The following is a 23940-nucleotide window of genomic DNA, read 5'->3' as shown; positions in this document are numbered from 1 at the left end:
AATGACTTGTGACTCGCCTATCGATAGGAATAAACAAACAGTAGTTTAGATACCGGAGGGCACTTCAGGACAGAGGCTTTTCTACAAACTCCTTAAATTTCTGTTTATACTCTTAAATTGCTTGGTAAATTCTCCCTTCTAAGGCACTTTTAGGTCAAGTTCAGCCCAAGTCTCCTCTCTGAAAATTAATGAGGGTTTAATGTATTCAAAAATACAGAAGCAATATCATGATTATTTGATTGACTAAAGCCAAAGAACTTTTTAGAATAGCAAGGCATTTTGGCTGGTTTTCTACCTTAAATCACCTCATCTCTTAAGTGGGATAGTTTAAAGGACACGTATTTCAACATATGGGCCGCATTACTAGGTCACTTGTGAACCTCCGAGTAATTATATTCTACTCTTTTTAATGGTCAAAGAAGAGAATTGAAGTGTGCAAACAATAACGAGGGGAAATGGCTTGCCAGTGTGACTTCTCTGCCTTAAAAGGGATCCTAAGAATAAGAAACAGTAGTTCTCAGTTAAACCAGAAAATTTTTAATTACAGGTTAGATGACTGAACACTGGAGTTGAGTTGACCCCACCAGGCTTTTGTTATGCAATGAATTATAGCTGTTTAAGTCATCGGTGCCAAAAGGGTTCAACTCTGGGCCATGCCCCCGATTGACAGTGTGACCTAGGGCAAGACAAACTTCCCAGAGCTTAGGCTCTTTATCTGTAAAGCAGAGATAATAAGTAACTTCTTCAAAATGTAGTACAGAGGCTGGGTACAGGCACTGTATACGCTACACACACTATACATACAAGTTCACATATCAGTGCTAATTCTGTTTCTCCTAGAACAACATCAGCCCATGAGCTTTAAACAGACACATTTTCCACAAGTCATAGGGAAGAAATGCCACCCAAATCTATGAACCACCTAGCCGCAGGAGACGACCCACGATAAAAATAAAAAGAGATCTCTCTTTACCAAACCATCAAAAGAGTTCTAAAGTCCTCTTAACCTCGAGGTTCAAGTTTAGAAAGATAGTTAACACTCTACCTCAAAGACAGCTTATGCATTGGGTTTTGGACTTTTCATTGGGATGCCAAGTTTTTCATTTGAGCTGAGTTAAAAAGTTAACTCTTGGCCAGGCATGGTAGTACATACCTGTAATCCTAGTACTTGGGATGCTGAGACAGGAGAATCCACAGGTTTGAGACCAGCCTTAGCAACTAAGCAAGACCTTGTTTCAAAATAAAAGTTTATTAAAGGGACTGGGGGTGTAGCTCAGAGGTAGAACACCTCTGCACCAAAAAAGAAAAGAAATTATCTTTTTCCTTCTCTCAGTAACAACAGGCAGTAACATATATAGTACCAGTACTTCTTCAAAATTAATAGAGATTTGCCAGGCATGGTGGTGCACACTTGTAATCCCCGCGCTTGGGAGGCTGAGACAGGAGGATCACACAGGTTCAAAGCCAGCCTCAGCTATTTCGTGAGGCTCTCAGCAACTTATTGAGACCCTGTTTCCAAATAAAATATAAAAAATAGGTCTGGGAATTTAGCCCAGAGGTAGAAAGACTCTGGGTTCTACCCCCAGTACCACACACAAAAAAAGAAAGTTGGTAGAGATTTTTTAAAAATATCTTCCATCATTGAAATTCACCCCAAAATTATATTGTGTAAAGTGCTATCCTCAGAATCAGCTTTTAATGCCACATACGTGTCAATCTTAGGGTGACACTGTACCACTAAGAAAAAATCTTGAATTGCAACTACCAGAGAAAAAGCCAATCCTAGTGTAGCAAAGAAGTGAGCATAGACACCAAAAAGAGACACACACTGCTCCCCACACCCTGTGTAGCTCACACACACACACAAAACCTTTTGCTAAACTTCTACTCTCACTCAAACCACTAACTGGAGGAGATGATTGTTCTCCCCCTTTTTTATTATGGAAATAAATGCCTGCTACAGAGAAAAAGTTGACCCCATGTGTCCACAGATTCCTACTAGATTTAGAGCACCAGGGCTAATTCTTCAAGAAAACCTGGAAAGAAGCTCTCTCTGCTTCAATTAAGATGTAGGAGCCAAAAAGGCACCTTACGGCTCAAGACCAAAGGCATGGCTGTTACACTCTTGAGCTTGCTTGAACTTGGCCATTAGAAATGTGAAGATACAGCCGGGTGTGGTGGTGCACGCTTGTAATCCCAGCATTTGGGAGGCTGAGAGCAGAGGATCGCGGTTTGCGGACAGCCTCAGCTACTTAGTGAGGCCCTCTGCATCTCAGTGAGACCCGGCTTCAAAATAAAGAATAAAAAATAGGGCAGGGGGTGTAGCTCGGAGGTCGAATGCCCCTGGGTTCCATCCCCTGACCCCCCCCCCCACTCCACACACACACAAAAGGAAATGTGAAGATGCTACTCAGAGACTGGTGGATGGAGTAAGATGCCTCTTCCACACAGAAAATGTGACTACAGACAGCTGAGGGAAAGTAACATTCTCGGTGGTTGAACAAAGAGAACACTACCAAGAGTTTCCTTAATTTTTTTGGAGGAGTTACTGGGAATTGAACCTAGGGATGGTCTACCACCGAGCTATACCTCTAATCCTTTGTTTTTTGTTTTGAAACAGGGTCTCACTAAGTTACTGTGCACTGGCCTCCATCCAGCCTGCCACCTTCCTGTCTCAGCCTCCCAAGTACTGGATTGAATTCATGCACCACTGAGCCGGGCTCACCTCTCTTACTTTTAGATACTCACAAATATATATGGATTTGAATGCAAGCTATACCATGATACATAGGATTTAGGCCAAATTTTAAAGAGTATATTTGACCCTGGTATTCCTCATCAACTTAACCAGGTATTCATAAAGCAATGCTTCCAGACTGCAAAACAATATTCAAACAAAGAACCTTCTGTTTTAGAGGTTGCTATTTTGTTTTTGGGTTTTGTTGGCAGGCTTGTTGCACGTGTGGGATGTGTGTGTGTGTGTGTGTGTGTGTGTGTGTGTGTGTGTGTGTGTAATTCTCTCATCCTCCATCAACACTGGTTTCTTGGCCACACTTTGACAACATATTTACTCAGATGATTAGCTGTAGGTATGAATCTTGTTCAAGCAAGTCTTTTCTTGAGCAATGAATAAACTGGAGGCCTGAGAAGAAATGCAGCTGTGGCTTCCTATAAACATCTGCTCACTCCATCTCCCATCCTTACAACTGAGAGTTACCTCTGAGGGCACCTGCCACCCCTCCTTGGAAGACTAAGGGGATCTTTCTGGGGAGGAGAGAAATTGTTGGGGAAAGGATGGTTTTAAAATTTCTCAAGTATCTCTCAAAGTACATAAACGGGTAGAAAATGGTAAAACAAAATGTACTAAACATTTAGGTCATGAAACATTCCTCTTCTCCAGCTGAAATCACCAGCTGGTAGAATAAGCAGCTGCCTAATTGAAAACTCTTTTAAGAGAATACAATCACCTCTGCCTCCATCCAAATAATAGGACATGCTGTCCTGTTTTTTCACTAACTTTCACTATTTTGACACATAAAGAAGAGGAAAAATGAGTTAAAGCCTGCCATTGAAGTATCTGATAATAATACAGGTATCAATGATGTTCCTGGGTTGCTGGCATCACATATCTAAAATCTATAGGAAAAAGAGTGTGGTCCGTAATGGAAGCAGACATGGAGAGTCTTTACACAGGTGTTCCTGATCTAACAAAGAGTTTGCATCCTGATATTATGGTCAGGTAATCCTCAACTACATTACCCAGAACGTTTTCCCTTCTATCCTGTTTCATTGTTCTCTATCCTCAAAATCAAACACAAAATCATGCACACCCTCTTAAAGTAGGAAATAAAAAAGCAAAAAATAAGCAACTTGCTTAAACTTCACACCAACTTAATAGGTAACTGGCCTTCCATCTGCTCAGAATAAAGAAAAAGCACAGATTATGCACCTGGCAAATATTTGCATGGCCTCCAGAGCAATAAGATTCATCCATTTGTTCACAAAAGTACACAACTGCAGCTGACAGAATAAATCAATTCAATTCAACAAACATTTATTGAGCTCCAGTCTGATTGCAAAGTCTTTCTGGAAAAAAAAAATCATGCCCCTGACTATTGGAACTGATTTTTTAAGACATCTAGAATTATACTATTCCTTCCTTTCTCTCTCTCTCATCAAAAACAAATCATGAGAAAAAAGTGACCCAACTCCTTCCAGTGATCTGCACATCAGTATTTCATATGGTAAAAATAACTAGCCAAAGGCATATGAATTCACTTCTTGTAGATGAACAAGAATTTCCTTTTTATCTTTTTTTTTTTAGGGTGGTACTAGAAATTGAATCCAGGAGCATCGTACCTATGAGCTATACCTCTAGTCCTAATTTTGAAACAGGGTATCACTAGGTTGCTGAGTCTCACTACTTGCTGAAGCTGTCTTTGAACCTGTGATCCTCCTGTCTCAGCTTCCCAAGTACTGAGATTATCGGAGTATACCACCATGCCTGGGTTCTTCTTATCTTTATTGTTTATTATATTAAAATGTAGTGATTTAATTACCTTCCAGCAATCATCCTTCAGTATTTTGGATATAAAGATTAGAACTATATATTGAAGCAAGTTATGGCATCACTGTTTTCTCTCTATATAAAAACATACACATGCATATATAATCTTTTTTTCTTTTTATGAGATGGAATCTGGATATTTTGCCCACATTGGCCTCTAATTTGTCATCCTCCTGCTTCAGCCTCTTTGAGTAACTGGGATCACAAGGGTGTTACATCAGGCTCGTTCTATATTTTAAATTAGACACACCAAGTATCTACTTAAAATGAATTTCAGCTGGGCATGGTCGCAAGTTTGTAATCCTAGCATTCAGAAGGCAGAGACTGGAGGATTGCAATTCACAGACAGCCTCAGCTACTTAAGGAGGCCCTTTGCAACTCAGAGGGACTCTGTTTCAAAAAATAAAAAGACTTTAAAAAATGGAACTGGGGGTATAGCTTGCAGGTACAATGTCCCTGGGTTGCATCCCTAGTACTGCAAAAAAAAAAAAAAAAGAAAGAAAAAGAAAAAGAAAGAAAGAAAAGAAAAGAATTCAACCATACAATGCAAGGGCATGACAAAACCAATCTTTGGCAGACATTTAAGAGGATTTCTTTACCTGTGTTTCCCTTGGGAAGCTTCTGAGTGGAGCAAAAGTTTAGACTACTTGACCACAAGTCAAGTTTGGCTCCACCACTGATGAGGCACGCTCAGAAAGTCATTCATGAGCGAGCTCTTACAACTCTGGATCTTCATCATTAAAATAGGCATAATCATACCTCCTCTAACCTGGGGGTTAATGTGAAGGTCAAATGAAACAACAGTATGAAAATGCTATAAAACTGTTCTAATCATCAACATTGATGGTTGATCTATAGTGCCAAAGACATAGTAAAAGGGAAACCTTAAAATAAAAACTAAAAAAAAAAAAACTCTATTACCAGAAGTGTGTAAAAGGGTCTTTTTAAGTTCTCAGAAAGCCTCAGCAACTTAGCAAGTGACTGTTTTGTTTTGTTTTGTTTTTTTGGTGGTTCTGGGGTTCCTGAAAGCCCTTCTACCTCTGGGCTACACTCCCAGACCTATTTTATATATTTATTTGAAAATAGGGTCTCTTAAGCCAACGAGGCTGGCTCTGAACCTGCACGATCCTCCTTCTCCGCCTCCCAAGCGCAGGGATTACAAGCGTGCGCCACCACGCCCGGCCAAGGAGGGCACAGTTTTACTTACCATATTTAACTACTATTAGTTACTAAACATGACATTCAGTGCCACCCCTTTGGTTAATATATATAAATAGTTAGGATTAAACAAAAACTATGCATATCTCACAAGTCTGGGCATTCCAAACTCAGCGAGCATAAGAGTGTACTTTTTATTGTATTTTGTGTACATGTGTATGGTACTAGGGATTTTTGCAGTATAAAGGCATTCTACCTCTGAGACTTATTTTATTTTTTATTTGGAAACAGCATCTCACTAAGTTCCCAAGGGCCTCGCTAAACTGCTGAGGCTGGCCTTGAACCTGCAATTCTCCTGTCTCAGCATCCTCAGTACTTGGATTACAGGTATACACCACCATGGCTGGATATTTATTTATTTATTAATGGTGATGGGGATTGAACTCATAGGCATTCTACCTCTCAGCTACATCCCCAGCCATTTTTATTTTGTATTTTGAAACAGGGCCTCACTAAATTGCTGAGGCTGATCACAAACTTGCAATCCTCCTTTATCAGTGTCCCAAGTACTGAGATTATAAGCATGCTCCACCACTGGCTACTTTTTTATTTTTAAGGTTATTTTTTTTTTTCTGATGGTGCTGGGAATGGAACCCAGGGCCTTGTGCACACTAGGCAAGTACTCTACTCCTGAGCTGCATTCCCAGCCCTTAATGTGGTATTTTTACCCACTTCCTCTGTACCAGCACTAGGGAATGGTAGGTTAATGCCTTGAGCGGAGATTTAGAGCAGATGCTGGGTGGAGACGAGAGAGCAGTGGGGTACAGGAGTCCCCAAGGTACAGCAAGGCCAGACCACTGTTCATGAGGGCTGCTGCCCGCCCAGGTCTTAAGGAGCTGAGGTTGGGGCGGGGAAGGTTCTGGCACGAATGCACAGGAACCGTGTGCCTTGCACACCAGTGCCAAGCAACACGCCACCACGGAGCACACAGCAGAGTCAAGAAGGACCCAAGAAGAGGCTGGAGTTGCAGGCAGAGATCACATCACCAAAGGCTTGGGCTGGAGAGGTGCAGCCCCGCTCTCGGAGTGTGATTACAAGGTGGCGCACGCTTGTAATCCCTGCGCTTGGGAGGCAGAGACAGGAGGATTGCACTGGTTCGGAGCCAGCCTTGTTGCCTAGTGGAGATGGGTGGGCAGGGCAGTGTCAGGTGAGCAGGGAAGGCTGCGTGACCCCAATACCTTCTATCCAGAACATGCTTCTTCTGTATGAAATATTGGAGATGCCCGTGGAGAAAAAAGTTTTGTGGAGGAAAGAAAATAGTTGATGCATTTAAAGATAAAGGGAAATCTCATTTATTAAACTCTAATTAAAATAGCCACAGCCCAGAGCATTTTAACACAGAAAACTTTTGCAATACTCTTGGAATTTAATACAAAATTCTCGAACGCTTTTTGGTTGACCTCTACCTAAGAAGGATCATTTTACTTAGATACAGAGTAGAAAATTCAAGGGTTGCAGACGGTTTCGGCTTCTGAGAATGAGATACAGCCTGGCAGGTGCTGGGCAGTCAGTCCCCTGAGGACCCGGTGGGCTGAGCGTGTGTCACCTGGGGAAGCCAACACAGGAGACAGGTGTGCAGCCCGGGCCAGGCTTTTTGAAGAGGCAGCGCCACAAGGAAGCCACCTCTGTAGCTGAGTTTACTGGGAATATTGTTAAAATGAGAAATCAGGACTGTGTGGCCGTGCCTGTGGAAGTGGAGTGTGGGGAGTTAGTGTTGAATAGGTAAGAATTTTAGATTGGGAAGATGAAGAAGGTCTGTAGAAGGACAGTGGTGATGACTCCACAATGATGTGAGTGTATTTAATGCCACTGAACTGGCTAAAGTAGTTCAGTACACACACACACACACACACACACACACACACACACACACACACACAGGGAGGAGGGAAGGAGAGAAGCACAGCTAGGAAATACTAAGATTTCCAGTGAGGTCCGTTCAGCTAGGAGCCTCACAGGACCTTGGATGTGATACACAGATCAAAAAGGATTTTCTCAAGAAATGCTTTAAGGAAAAGCATCAGCTCCAACCTACCAGTGGCCTACCCAAGACTGCCTGTCCCAGCGGGCCACATTATGCAATGATGGGCAAGCTTCCTAAGACAACAGAGCATCTCCTAAAGGAGACTGGCCTCTTCAGCTAATGTAGCTCCTAGCCATTCCCCGAGGCTCATGAAGACGATGTGACTAATATTGTCATAACTGTTGTGGTAGCTCCTTCATCCTTCATATTTATTTTGAGTTCCCAGTGAGCCAGCTGCTCAGCTTTCCTTCCTTTGTTGTAGGTGGGAACAACATGGACATGGAAGTTCTGTGCACTGCTTTGGGAAAATGACCAAGAGGACGAAGATTATATATATATATATATATATATATATATATATATATATATATATATATATATATTATGGTACTGGGGTTCTTGGAAACCCTCCTACCTCTGGGCTACACTCCCAGACCTATTTTATATTTTATTTGGAAACAGGGTCTCTTAAGCCAGCGTGGCTGGCTTCGAAGCTGCGCGATCCTCCTGTCTCCGCCTCCCAAGCACGGGGATTACAAGCGTGCGCCACCACGCCCGGCAAGGACAGAGATCTAAAAACATGCCCAAAGCCACAGCACTCAGGCAGCAGAGGACAAACCGCCACATGTGCAGGTCCTGGCCAGGGCTCCTTCCATCCATCCACTCACCATCCAGCCAGGCTCCTACTCAGTGGGGAACAGGTACTGCATTTCATTTTCAAATAGCACATATTTCTTCTTGCACATGCAAAACATCCAAGCATATTTTATAAAATTACACTTGAGGTTAAACTACAGAGATAATAAATTCAACTGCAATGTCCTAATTAATCACTTATTCTTTATGAAGTGTCTCAAGTGGTTTCCATATATACAACAGTTAAAATGTGAAAAGTCTCAAATTCTACACCTGTATACTTGGTAGAGATTCACAAGTTAAAATAGCTCCAGAATAGTATAGCCCAGAAGTAAATAATCTCTGGGTTCAAAGCCTGGACACACACACACACACACACACACACACACACACACACACTGTAGAATAATGGTAATTACATGATAACTACTGATTATTTAATACTAGTAAGTACCTTATCATCACCAAGTCACTAACGGTACTGTGAGATCTAAAAATTACAAGTCATGAGGGGGTTGTACATCAAGTTATTTGGCATTTCACTCATTGATATAAGATAGAATAAAAATATTTTGAACTCAAGCAATATGAACACTCCCAATCAAAAGCAATTAACTGGTGCAGTGATGCACACCTGTAATCCCAGCAACTTGGAAAGTTGAGACAGGAAGATCTCAAGTTTTAAGCTCGCATGGACAACTAGCAAGACCTGTCTCAAAATTAAAAAAAAATAATAATCCCCAATACCACAGACAAGTAGGCAGAGGAGTGGTGGTCCATATCTGACTCTAACAGAAAGCCTCATCTTCTTCTCATCTGATATTAGAAGATACTTATCATAATCACTGAGACAGTGAGAACCTGTCAAAATTTTGTGTTTCTAAATTAATGAGAGAGCAGTATAAATGTCCACGAGTCTACACCCTTCAACATAGAACTGCTCCAAGAAATGCCACCACGCCAAACAGGTATCTTGACAATGTTTTCAAACATTCTGTGTAAATTGTCTCACTGATGGCCTACAGTATTTCTCTCAAGATTTCTGTAGTTGGGAAAGTACAGCGTGTACATGGATTCTTGGAAGCACAAAGCCAAGGCAATTAGGGGGAGAACTAAGGCCTAGACAGGTGCTCGACTCCTAAGTGAGGCCCATCGTGCCCCTACTCCTGACCTAATGTCACAGTGAAGCTCTCCACTTAGGTTTCATAACACCTAAAGAGGAAATATTGTTGACTCTGCCCTCAAATTTCAGCATGCTGAAATTCTGAGTCTTAATTACATTATCTGACTGCATACTTCTTGAGAGTAGAAACTATTTGGGGTAGATCTGCATTGTTTCCACAGAAACACAGAGTTTTTTTCACTGGGTCTCAACCAATGTGAAAGAATGTATTCTTCATATTGAAAATTCCTGATTAAAAAAAAACACAAATGCCACTATTATTTAAGAAACACATTCTTCCATACTCACCCATTGCCAAACAAGAAGTGAATAGTATAATACGCGATTCATTGCAATAGACTATGAAATGCTCTGTTGCACCCTGGGTAATGTCACAGAATTATCTTCCTATCAAGACTAGTAAGCTTACTATTAAATTGCTTTGTATTTTTAGCAGAAGATTAATGAAGAGATCGTGTTATACAGATTTGAGGAAATTTCACGCAACAGGCCAGTTTTGATAATATTGAGGCTCAGTTCTGGACCAAAGTTATTCAGGAACAACATAAGCTATAGTCATAAGCATGTCAAATAAAAACACAGAAAGTCAATTCTCTGAATGAGTCAGAACTTGTCAGTATTACATCTCAGGTCATATTTTAGTCTGCTTTTCCATGACTGACCAAAATACCTGACAGGAACAACACAGAGAGGGAAGGCTTATTTGGGCTTATAGTTCCAGCAGTACAGTCCATAGTCAGCCAACTCCAGGGCAGGCATCATAGCTGCACAGTATGTGGCCAAGGAAAGGAGTTCATCTTATAGCAGCCCAAAAGCTGAGAAAGTGATAAGAAGCAGCCAGGGACAAACAGAATTCCCAATTATCACCCAGTAGATTCATTCAAATGACTAATCCTTTAGTAGGCATGTCCACTGATGATATTAGAACCCTGATTCAATTATTTTACCTCGGGAAACATGCTTTTGACACACAAATCGTGGCAGGGGGACATTCTAAACCCAAATCTAAACAGGTCAAAATCTTTCTTTTTTCTTTACTCAGTGTTATGAGTTTGAGTTAACATGGAAAATCTCAAATTAACAACCACAAAAAGCATAAGGCTTATCATTCATTCAAGTGACCCTACAACAGAATAGGTAATCATTTTTTTTCCACACCTAGAGGTGTGGTCTCAGGTCTTGAACATGAGAATGAAACCACATGCTGATTTCAAATACAGATTCCTGGGCCATACTCCAGACCTACTGAATCAAATTTCAGAATTTAGAGCCCAGAAAACTATATTTTTAATATGTATCCCAAATATTCACTTTGCAGTGTTAAGTTTGAGCATCTCTGTCAAGAGGTTGTATCCCACAATACTGTTTTGATTCACCTTATAAATTTCCAGCATACAAATTACTGACAATATTTATTGTAAATCCACATTCACCTCCACGTAAAAACAAGTAGAGCATCTGGTTGATTACTTTTGTGCAAACATGCTTTTATGAAGTATGCAGACCAATATTTTACAGGTAATGTTAGAAAACTGGAAACAAATATAAAAAGAATTATCAAAGAAAAGACAGCCCAATTCTGGACCCCACAAATTCAGGACCATTACAACGTGACAGTCTGGGATCCACTGATAAACCAGATAGATAATGTCTCCGACCTTATTTTCCCTATTGATGCACTTAAATTGTTTAGTACATACATAAATAAAGACGTAAGACAATCCAGAGAGTGTGGTCACTAAGTGACCAGTACAAGCTGATGTAACAAAGTCTACCCAGGAGGAGCAGATGCAGTGAGTGGATGGCTGCAGGAGATTCAGGGGTGGAAAAGTGGCTTCTTCAATTAGGAACATTTAAGCTGAGACCTGAAGGAGGAGGAACCAATATTGAAAAGTAGGCGGAAAGTGTTAAAAGCAGAGAAAATTGCAATTCTAAGCCCCTGGGGTAAGAACAGGGTTGTGAAAATATGATAAAAAAAAATAACTACTATATACAGAAGGCTTCATGAATTGTAAAACTATTGGCAAGTATAAAATATTTTTAGTAATATATTAGGATTGTTTCTGGACAGAAGCTGGGATAATAAAAAGCCTCGGGTTTATGTTCTATGAAGAATGAATTAAACAACTGGAGTTGTGAGTGCCTGGAGAAAAGAAGACAGTAGTTTATGTTTGGGGCAAGGAAGGTGAACTAAAATCTTGTGGAAGAACTTAGTTTTTATTTAGTTTTATTTTATTTTTGTGGCACTGAGAATTGAACCCCGGGGCACCTTACCACAGAGCTATACCTTCAGCCCATTTTACTTATTTATTTTTATTTTGAGACAGGTTCTCACTACGTTGCCCAGGCTGGCCTCAAACTTGTGATCTTCCTGCCTCATCCTCCTGTCGCAGGGATTACAGCTATGCACCACTGCATGCAGCTCTAAATTTTAAATAGTTTAAATAGTTTAAATAGCTTAAATAGTTTTAAATAGTTCTAAAAATATGAAATAGGGTTAAAATAGTAAACATTTCAGGAAGGCAGAATTTCAGCTCAGTATGGAAACAAACATTCTAAGAATATGCACGAAAATAAACTGACCGGGAGGTGGTGAGTTCCACATAACAGAGGGTGATCAAGAATGCAGCAACTGGCGGAGAAATGACAGGACTAGACCTATGGGTATCCTTCCAACCCTGCAAACACACACACTCACACGCCTCTCTCAGCCACTGTGGCCAACAAGATGGCCTCTCTACACCTCACAGCCGTAAGGAGGGCTGAAGAGAGAGATGAGACACACTGGGAAATCCATCATAATCCCAGTCTACATCATCACCCGGGATAAAATATGTCTCCACCTCTGTAATAACAACACATATTTCAAAAGGGCAATTCAGAAACAGGATAGACCAACACTCATTTTAAATATGTGGTTAATTTGAGTGGTGTTTTAGCAGTAAACATTAGACAATTATTTTGACATTAAAATAATTACTCTATTTTACTAAAAATGTGTCCAGTTTCCTCTAGATGCCCAATAGGTGGCACATTAGTAAACAGCCAAGAAGACATGTGGCAGTCGGGTATGTGGACTTGTGTTGCTTTGTTTTTAATAGGAGCCGTGGGTGCAGGAAGATAGTTTTTTCATTAACAGTCCTGGTGAAGAACGACTATTCTCTAGTTCTTACCTAGATTGTACAGTAGATAGAGTAAAAGCCGAGCAAGCAAACGATGGAAATATCAAGTCACTGCTTGATTTCCAGGAAATAAAATACGAAAATAAAACAAATATAACCTTACCAAGAACAGGTAATCATGAACTAAAGAGTAAGACGAAAGGCCTTTGAAAATACTAAACATTATTTAATAGCTTTTATATAAAATTGGTGTGTGTGTGTGTGTGTGTGTGTGTGTGTGTGTGTGTGTGTTTTACTGGAAATTGAACTCAAGAGCATTCTACCTCCATATTATACTCCCAATCCTATTTTTTTTTTTTAATTTTGAAACAGAGTCTCCCTAGGTTGATGAGAGTCTCACTATTTGCTGAGGCTGTCCTCAAACCTGCCATCCTCCTACTCACCCTCCCAAGTACTTGAATTATAAGGTGCACACCACCACACCTGGCCATGTTTCTTTCTTTTTTATTTTGCAGAACTGGGGATTGAACCCAGGGGCATTCTGCCTCAGAGCTACACCCCTAGCCGTATATTTTATTCCTTATTAATTAATTTATTTATTTAATCATTTATTGTTTATTTATTTATTTGTGCAGTACTGGAGATGGAACCCCAGGGGGATTCTACTTCCAAGCTATATCCCCAGACCTGTTTGTTTGTTTGTTTGTTTGTTTGTTTGTTTGTTTTGCAGTACTGGGGATGGAACAACCCAGGGGCATTCTACCTCCAAGCAACACCCCCAGCCCTATTTTTTTTAATTCTTTGTTTTGAAACAAGGTCTCATTAGGGCCTCACTAAGTAGCTGGGGCTGGCTTCGAACCTGCGCAATCCTCCTGTCTCAGCCTCCCAAGTGTTGGGATTGCAAGTGTGCACCACCATGCCTGGTTCTTATTTTTTATTCATTATTTTGAAACAAGGTCTCACTGAGTTGCAAAGGGCCTCACTAGCTGAGGCTGGCCATGAACCTGCAATCTTCCTGTCTCAGCCTCCCGAATGCTAGGATTACAAGTGTGTGCCACCATGTCCAGATTTTTATTTATTATTTATTTACTTACTTACATGTTTATTTGTGGTATTGGGGATAAAACCCAGGGGCATTTTACCTCTGAGCTATACCACCAGAACTATTTTTATTCTTTATTTTGAAACAGGGTCTCACTAAGTTGCAAAGGGCCTCACTAAATAGTAGCTGCAGTTGTCTGAGAACCGCAATCCTCCTGTCTCAGCCTCTCAAATGCTGGGATTACAAGCGTACACTACCACACCCAGCTTTTATTCTTTATTTTGAAATAGAGTCTCACTAAGTTGCAGGGAACCTCACTAAGTTGCAGAGGCTGGCCACGAACCTACGATCCTCCTGTTTCAGCTTCCCAAGTACAGGGATTACAAGCATGCACCACCATGCCCAGCTATATTTTTATTTTTAATCCAGATGTATCTGGATCACATACAGACATATTTCATGAAATATTCTATTACTATGACTTATTATATGAGATGTGTTTCTTAAAGCTATTTGAAAGTGAAATTATGACTCTCATAGGCAGTTTATTTAAAAATGTATAAAAAATTTTCATAAAATGAAGGCTATGCCTATCTAAGTAAAGTTATTCATAATACTTTATGAAAACCAGAAAATAAATATATATAAATTAAAACAAAAGGTTTAATATTTAATATAAATAAAGTATTTATCATATAACTTTTTGTATTAGGGGCCCCTCCTAAGGATATAAAATTCCTATTTATGCCTACAGAACTTTACAAACATGTATTTATTCCATAAAAGTTATAAGCCATATTATATAAAAATTCACCCTCTAAATTTATTCTTTCTCAAGTTCTCACTTTTTAAAGTTTATGTTTCCCTACTTTATTAAGTTTTAATCTTTCAACAATACTCTGGATTAGTCCTTGGAAAATACAGGTGTTTCTGTTTATGAGCAGTGTCCCCTAAAGCCACCTGTTTCACTAGAAACAAACCAAGTCAGAAGTCTCAATTCTTTAGATAAATGATCAGAAGTCCTGAAAGCATTTCTAACTAAATCTTGTCTGATTGGAGCATAGGAAAGGTGTGATGGCAACAAAATAATATGTCGAACTGGTAAAAAAAAAAAAAAAATCTCCTGTCCCAAAGTACAATGTGGTCACCATGACCACTTTCCCCAGAGTTCCCCTCAGCTTGAAAGGTGCCAAGTATGCATCAAGCACTAAGAGAATGGAGCCCTTAAGATACTAATTTTAAGTATCTTCCCTCTCTTAAAAAGATCTGAGACCTCCTGCAATTTGCTTCATTTTCCTTCCTTAATAGGTAATATGAAATTAGGAAAAATTCCAAATTTTCCATTTTTATCATTAACTGAATCCCTGTTATCTCTTCTTGCAAAAGTGTATAGTGCCACCTCTGGATTAGTTGTCTCCCAAATACGTGTTCTACAGGTAGGAAGCATCATAGGGCGGAAGGGCTCTAAGTGAAGCCATATAGCCAATAGTAAGCTACAGAGTTGCCCTCCATGCTGACAGCAAGTCAGAAGTAATTTTCTACCTAAATCAGAGCTCAATTCATTAGCCACATTACTTCACAAGTTCAATCCAATTTCTCAAAATGCAGTAGCACAATCTTCCAACCTAATTATCTTCATCGAAAGTATTTAGAAACATTTGCTGAGACACATTTCTTTCTGTGTCAGACAGGATCAATGTCAAATGAACAGTTTGGGTAGACTACATTCTGTGTAATTGTAGGAAACTGGCATTTTAGGAGATGATTGTTTCTTATAAGGAAGATATTTTCCCTTGGAGTGGACATCAATGGGTTCCTCCTGTATCAAGGTATAAATAGATATCTACTTTCAACTGTGCTTTAAAAACCAGATTCTCAAAACACCATATAACAAATATATACAGAGAGAGAGGTTCTGAAGAATTGGAAACATTACACTTGAAATGTCTTCTACAATAATTTTAATCAACTGAGAGAAATTTAGGGCTTAGGGAACAAATCTATAAAAATAGAACAATGAGAGATAAATTGTAATGGAAACGCCATCCTGTATCATGACCACTCAGGAAAACGATGTCTCTTTCCCTAGAAATAATCATGAGGAAACAGCTGCTTTGTTTTGAAGGCATTTCAATAGCTCATTTAGCAAAAAACCCCAAAGTTTTTTTCCCCCACACATTTCATTTCCATTTCCTTTTTTTTTTTTTTTTCTTTTTGTGGTACTGGGGGTGGAACCCAGAGGCTTTCTACCTCCGGGCTATACTCCCAGACCTTTTTCTTAATATTTTATTTGGAAACAGGGTCTCACTAAGTTGCTGAGAGCCTCACTAAGCCCCTGAGGCTGGCTTCAAACCTGTGAGATCCTCCTGTCTCAGCCTCCCAAGAGCGGGGATTACAAGCGTGCGCCACCACGCCCGGCTTCCATTTCCTTTTGAAAATCAAGGAATTGATACATATTTTTAAAACACTGTTTAGATCATGTATTGGGGAAAAATACATTTTAAGACATTCTTTGGGTGAATCTGTAAGCAAATATTTGTAAAAGGGCAAGAAGCTCAATCTCCAGTTTAACTTTTAATTCTTTTCTAAGCTGTAGAATTCATGGCTGCCCCTGGGCCTTTGCTCTGTGAGGGAGCCAATCTTCTAACACTGTTCACTAAACGCATGTAACTTGTGCCATAGGCCCCAAACAAACCTACTTTTCCAGCTGCTAAAGTCTAATAGCTTAAATTTCTAAAGTAATGGCATCCTTTACTCCTTTGGAAAACAGCTCAGGCAGTGCTTACTGTGTTGAAAACTAAACACTTAAGTTTCAAATACGCAGCATTAGAATTCACGCGGCATCCACAAACAGTCATATATACTGAGCGGAAATGTCCAAGTCACAGAATCCAACTTGAAGCAACATACTATAGATAGGTTTGAGGAAAAGGCAAACAGTGAATTAAGTACATTATTCCTTTTTATCCATTGTGAGGCATTTATGAGCAAGTCCAGGCAGCACCGTTCTTCTGCATTCACAAACCAAATTGCACGCTGCGCCCTCCAGCTCAACACACTCACCTTATACACTTGCCCGTAGGTTCCATTTCCAACAAGTTCCACCAGTTCAAAGATCCCTGCAGGGTCCTGGAAGAAGGAACAAACAATAAAGTTCAAAACAATATTCCAGGTATTGCCTCAATCAAAAGCGAACGCTTGTGTAAAGTAAGCAAATGAAACCCTCTAGCCTTGAGGACTCTCATGTGAAAATGACATAGTATCAAACTTTAAAATATTTAATTCAGCTAGGAATTAGTCAACTTCCAGATTTGTTTCTATTTTACATTCTCTGAAATGGGTTTAAATCAGACCAAATAGAGACATTTCATCTATTAAAACAATACTTTTTACCATCAAATGGAAATAGACTTGCAGGTACATGACTCATTGTCCCAAGGAGGTTCTAATTTTTTAGGATGTTTCTCTTGAAATATCGGAGCTGCTTATTGGGATAAACACAAAGTGAGGAAGGGTATTCCTGCATCTTAGGGCGATCTTATCTGCAGGAGTCAACAGCTTCTAAGAAAAAAATGGAACCAACCTAACTACCCCTCTCAGAGTACTTTTCTTTGGATTTCTCTCCCTGCTCTGTGACACCACCTTTGCAAACTCTGCTTCTCCAGTACCTGCAGTATAACTGCAGGATTTAGAATACAACATGGAGAATCATGCAATGTTTTAACACCAAACTGGAATCCACAAACCCTTAGAGATAGCTCAATGTTTCAGTGCTCAGTAAATGTCCAATAATTACTGCTATTATTACTGAATTACAATCCCAAACAGTTGAAAAGAAAAAAAAATCAAAGGCTATAAAATTAACTCAGAGGCAGAAATTGAAAAATTGCTTCTTTTAAAAGCATACATCAAGTCATAAACCTAAAGGCCTACAGAGGCCAAGCAAGTGAGCCAAATGGCTAAAGGGGCCCAGCTGGAGTCTGGGCCAAACTGAAGACATCATGCCTCCTTTAGATGAGATGGAGAGGAAGGGCAGGAGAGGACTTAGCTGCATCCAATGGTCCTGTCTTCATAGACGCAACAGTATTGTCAAGTCTAATGATTAAAAAAAAAAAAAAAGCAAAGCCAACAGTTTGTTTAAAGTGATATCTCTGAATAGCCGAGAATTTGTAAGCTGAGGAATTCCACACCACCAGTGGCCTTTAACTGGGTGCAGGGAGCTTCAGGGGAAGCAGCCACTCTGCTGATAATGGGGAGGTAGGCCAAAGAGTTTGAAGGAGCAGGTTAGAGTTCTTTAAGGTCACAAACTTTAGTAAAGCAGACCCAAGAAAAGTTCTTGGCTATGTGTCTTTGAAGACTCCATAGCAAAAGTAAAAGAAAAACAGAAAATAAGAGTAAGCACTTAGTTACTGAGAAAGACCAGAGTTGGCATTACCCACTCTTACAAACCCAAAAGGTAAGAAACTAAGCTTGGGAAAAACCAAGATGTGCAGAAGTTCCAGTCCCGCACCACCGGGTCCAGACAGGTGTGGGAAATATTCCAGCAGAACCCGAAAAAGAAAACAGTGAAGGGACTAGACCTACACCCCACAGCCAGAAGACACTGCCAAGGCCACCTGGGGCCTCAGGATGGGAAATATCTTGCCTGCTAAACTAGCCGGCCACTAGAGCAGCAAGTTTTATTACAAATGGAACTAGAAAGAAATGAAGAAAAGAAAACAGAGCCCATAAACGGTGGCAGCTGCTGTTTGTTTCTAAGCTGTGCGTCCCAGTAGCTTGCTCAGTGGTGTTTCTGTAACATGTTTGGAGAGAAATTCTACATTTGCTTGAGATACCTCCACTGTGTCTTCAGCATTCCTTCCTCTTGACAAGAACACATGTGAAAGAAAGAGGGGATGCTGAATGGTGTCCAGAGGCTGCCTGGAAATCAATAACGGGTGTGAGGCAGGCGGCCCTGGCACAGGTGGAGTGCAAGCGTCAGCTTCTAAACCCAGGGGAAGGAATCCTGGGTCCCTTCTCAGGGATGGGGTCTCAGGAGGATCTGGGCAGCTGACTTCTGAGGGCCTTTCCCTCCTTGAATGTCTATTAGTGGACATATGACCCAACCAATCGGAGCAAAGGAGGCTCAGCTCGGACTTTAGTTCCAACTGCTGGGAGAGAGAAGGCTTTTTGCTGCACTCATCCACCAGGCTTGGAAGCAAAAGTCAAACACACAAATGAGTTCCATTGGCCTTACATAGGCAACTACACCAGAAACAGACATAGCAGGTCGGTTCACTGAGAAGCTGACTGAGGATCTCAGACATGTACGCAGAGAGAGCTTATGGTGTGCCTAGGAGTCCACACATGATGACAGGGAAGGACAGAGGACTGGACTGTGGAAACATAAAATTCACCTGACCCTGTATAGACCCCAGTTCTCCAGCTACCTGAACCCAAGTACCTGGAGCACTAGAGGTTTGTCCACCCCTTTACACAAACATGGTCGCTAGTACATTCTTGGGCGACAGTGACACCGCTGAAACAGGGTAAGTAGCAGGTTTTTCTCCACTCTGGCAAGAAATTCCTCTGAAGTAATTTCTCTCAAGACCACAGCCTCCCCCACCAGCTCTCACCTAGAGTGGTCTTTGCTAGCCTTGTCCTCATCCTCTCTGAGGCACAACACTGCCCAGCACCACTCTTGCTAAAAGGAAATGTCCTCCTCCATCTTCCATCACACTCTCAGCTCTTGCGGGGGTTCACTTTTCCCGCCCACACCTTCATGGTGGGCTCCAGCGCGACGGGTCTTATTTCCAGGTGTCTACCACATCTGTTCACCCCGCTTCATTCACATAACACTCACTGTCCCCTTCTGGAACTCTACTTTTTATCAGTTCTGGTTCTTTCCATCTTCCAACCTACTCATCCTACCGATCTTTCCACAGGTATTCTACTCATGAAAAACCCTGATTTAAAATCCTAGACAAGCCGGGCATGGTGGCACATGCTTGTAATCCCAACATTTGGGAGGCCAAGACAGGAGGATTGCGGTTTGTGGACAGCCTCAGCTACTTAGTGAGGCCCTTTGCAACTCAGTGAGACCCTATTTCAAAATAAAGGATAAAAAAATAGTGCTGCAGGTATGTATTGGAGGTAGAATACCCCTGGCTTCCATCCCCAGTACAAAAAAAAAAAAAAAAATCCTATACAAAGCTAGGCATGGTGGTGCATGCCTGTAATCCCAGTACTTGGAAAACTAAGATAGGAGGAGTACAAGTTTGAGGCCAGCCTCAGTAACTTAGTAAGACTCTCACAACCTTTGCAGGGCCTTGTTTCAATATTCAAACTAAAAAGGGCTTAGGAGTGCAGGTGGCAGGTGTCATAAAAACTGAAATCTATATAATATGGTTCAAACTGAAAGTCAAGTCCTGTCATTCTCAGGCCCAGCCTTCTGTTCTGCTAAACCAGTTGAAACCTCAGACCAACCTCCACTTCCCAGACACTCAGCCCCATACCTTGGTCCATTATGCCCATCTGCCGAGCTCAACCCTTCAGCCATTCTCTAGCAGGCAAGCCCATCCTTGAAAGCCCTGTTTGCTACCTTCTCAGATCCGTACCACTGTCTCTCTCTCCACACCCACAGCATGTTGTACACAGCCCTGTAATAACCGCGTTCACCCAGTGCTGTTCCCTCGCACAGTTCTCCCTTGCTGAATCACAGTTGCCCTGGGAACAGGGAACGCAATGTTCATCTTACACTCTCCAGCACTTGCCGCCAAGTCCAACATGTCACTGCCGGACATAATTATTTACTGAATAAGGTTGATATCCCACATGTAGAAGTTGCAAAAAAGCAGAGGTGATCAGAACATAGAGACAAAGGTCTGGCTAACATATGTCATTTCTTTTTGGTCTAGACAAGCTGTTCCAGCCACTGACCCTGCTCCCACTATCTCAACTCCAAACTCATGAAGCTGTCAAGTGTTTAAGTCCCTACAGTAAGCCCAGCTCTAAAGGCATCCATAAAGCCCGCTGGTGGAGCTGCGCCTTGTGTGAAGTGAGAAGAGGGGCTGCCAGGATGTGGCCATTACAGTGAAACAAGGCGAGGATGCCACAGCTAATAATCATGTTACAGAGACAGGAAAGCTAAGAGATGAGAGTCCGCTTAATTCTCCCTCCTGTGTTTGCTTAGCTGTTCTTAAGCCGGGATGGGCGGCGTGGAAGAAGGTTACATACACCAAGGAGAAAAGAGCAAATCACTGACATTTACAAAAGTCAGAAATCCCAGCTGGCTGTGCGTACCTTTATTCAGATCTTAACCTTTGCCGGGAGGCCAAGAAGAGAATTTAATTCCAAGGTAGAGTAGTTTACATTATTTCATAATGAACTATAACTACATATTGAAAGGCAAGCTGAACCTGAAAATGTTAACTTTTCAGCAAGTGTTGACAAACATAAATTTGATGAGTCATTATAATAAAAATCACAATAATAGCTAACATTTCCTGACCACTTACAATCCAAGGATGACTCCAAGCATTTTCCTTGAGTAGTTCACTTAATTTTCACAACTCTATCAAGCAGGGGCTGTTATTATATTTGTTTTGACAGGTGGAGAAACTGAGGCATGAAGAGATTAAACACTTGATCAAGGTCACACGACCATCAGTTGCATGGAATCGGAATTCTCAGCCCTAGATTTTCCACCTACTATCTTGCCAGCTTTGGGCAAGTTTCATAATTGTGCTGAGCCTCATTTTTTTCATCTCTATAATGGGGACATAATATTACTACTTCTCTCCAGGGTTATTCTAGGTCTGTGAAAGTGTCTAGATCAGCATGGAGTCTGACACATAACAGACCGTCATGAACATTACAATATTAATTTCCTCCCTTCTCCTTTTTTATCTCTTTGAAAACCTGTTCACTAATAAACAAGAAATATAGCCAGGCGTGGTGGCACACACTTGTAATTCCAGCATTCAGGAGGCTGACACTGGAGGATCGTGGTTCGCTGACAGCCTCAGCTACTTAGTGAGGCTGCTCGCAACTTAGTGAGACCCTGTTTCAAAATAAAGAATAAAAAATAGGGCAGAGGATATAGCTTGGAGGTCAAATGCCCTGGGCTTGGTATCTCCAGACCTGCAAAAAAAAAAAAAAAAAAAAAAAGAAAAAAGAAATATTTCACAGAAAATCCAATCTGCATTTCATAGATTTTCAATGAAAAAAGCCAGTGAAAGAAACCCTATTGCTTTTCAGCCAGTGATGTTACTGCACGCTTAGCAAACAGGGTCAAATATTTATGGACAAATAGATGTCTCTTTGGAAATGAGTGAGGCAACTGAGAAGACACGTGAAGTGTTTCAGGCTCCTGGACCAGTGGAATACATCTCTCTCCATCACAGGTGGATCTTGGCAGGCTTGAGCAGACTTTGCAGCAGACTGAAGAGACTTAGGAAGCAGGCACTGATATTGCCAGTCACTGAGTTATACTTGAATTCTTCCTCTGAAAGATCCTAGATTTATCCAAATACTAAATAACAATTTGGGAAAACTAAATCCTGACGATGGAAAATGGCACACTTACACCTGCAACCTACACCCAGGATGACGGCTCCTTAAAATTAGCATCATAGAAGACGCTGCCTACTCTTCCCTGACCCCTTCCTTGAAAATGAAGCTCACAGAGGTGCTTGGAAGGTTCCTAAGCTCTGGCCTGACTCTGGATACTTCTTCAAAATGTCCCTGAAAGACAAGGCAGTTCTATGGCACAATCTTTTGCTTAAGATTCCTTTGGCGGGGTGAAATAGACCCCGGCAGAATCCGGATAATGGATCAGGCTCTTTGGCATGACCGCCTGCCTACCCCCAGAGTGCCTACTGACATCTGCCAAATGGCTGTGCTTACTCTCAACTTACCGGCCTGCAAAAGACCAAAATGCTATTTCTCCTAGAACCATATTTAGCAGCTGTTTTGTTCCATCTCAGCCATAACTGACAAGCATATGCTTACAAAAGCAAAACAGAACAAAGAAAACAGGAACAGTAGGAGAACTCCCCATGTTTATCTTGAGCCTTCAGGCTCTTTCAGCACCACGGCCCTTCCCGAGTAAGAACAGCGCTAGGAAGCATCGGGCTGACTCAGTGTCCCCGGCTCAGTCCACGCTGACTCACTGCCCATGATGTCCCTCAAAGGCAGTTCACACTCACCTTCCCCCTTCTCGTGTAGTGGGCATCTGGAAAGTCAAAGGACTCAGCCTTACACACTGGGACTTACTTAATGGCTGATGTCTACCTGGCACCCTCCAGAGCCACCCATGTGTGCTATCTGCTATCCAAAGTAGAAGCAGGGGTACACAGCCCCTGACTCGTGGTGCTTCTGGTCTAAGGAGGGAAATGGACAAGTACAGTCATTAAATTATTATATCAGGTGGACACAGAACAAGGTGCTCCACAGTGGCCAAGTTATGGAACCAACCTAGGTATGTCAACAAATTGATGGATAAAGAATATGTGGTATATACATACAATGAAGTTTTACTCCGTCATTAAGGATGTGGATGTGGGAGGAAAATGGACAATGGTAAATGGAAACAGCAACCAAGAAAAGACCATAATGCTAACATAATGCTGAGACCATGGATAATTAATGCTAAATGAAATAAGCCAGACTCAGAAAATCAAGGGTTGAGTTTTTATTTTTTTCCTAAGCTAGAGAAAAAAAATAAAAGAGACCTCATGAAAATTAGTAGACCAGTAAAGTAGTGGATGGGAGTCGAGGAAAGGAGGAGGGGAGGAATGGGGAAGGGAACAGGCCAAATAATGTGCACATGTGGACATGTCACTATAATTGTCACTATCATGTTCAACTATAATGCATCAATAATTTGGGAGGCACTGGGAATTGAGTCCAGGGGCATTTTACCTCTAAGCGACACCCTAGCCCTATTTTATTTTTTTATTTTAAAACATGGTCTCACTGTGTTATGGAGGCTGGCCTCAAAGCTGCAATCTTGTCACAACAGCAAAAATATCTCTTTTTGATTTTTTTAAAAAGAAAAATATGCTCCAAGAATAATATATACCTAGGAGATGTTGAATATAGCACAAGAGAATAGATGATAGATAGATAGATAGATAGATAGATAGATAGATAGATAGATATAGATGG

The 23940-nt window shown here is 41.1% G+C and overlaps 1 protein-coding gene across 8 annotated transcripts in view; it reads right to left on the bottom strand.

Moving 5' to 3' along the window:
- The window catches only part of TNIK (TRAF2 and NCK interacting kinase), a gene marked incomplete at both ends in the record, with an annotated part of 420471 nt that overhangs the window by 310393 nt on the left and 86138 nt on the right, over positions 1 to 23940 (bottom strand). For all 8 annotated transcript variants that reach the window (XM_080695833.1, XM_080695834.1, XM_080695837.1 and 5 more), the window contains one exon: positions 16855 to 16920. In XM_080695833.1, the coding sequence (XP_080551959.1) occupies positions 16855 to 16920 (66 nt within the window). The remainder of the gene's footprint in view (positions 1 to 16854; positions 16921 to 23940) is intronic.

The sequence above is a fragment of the Muscardinus avellanarius genome (assembly GCF_963383645.1).
Source record: "Muscardinus avellanarius genome assembly, chromosome: 5".
NCBI lineage: Eukaryota > Metazoa > Chordata > Mammalia > Rodentia > Gliridae > Muscardinus > Muscardinus avellanarius.
This window is presented reverse-complemented; position numbering and strand designations above follow the sequence as displayed.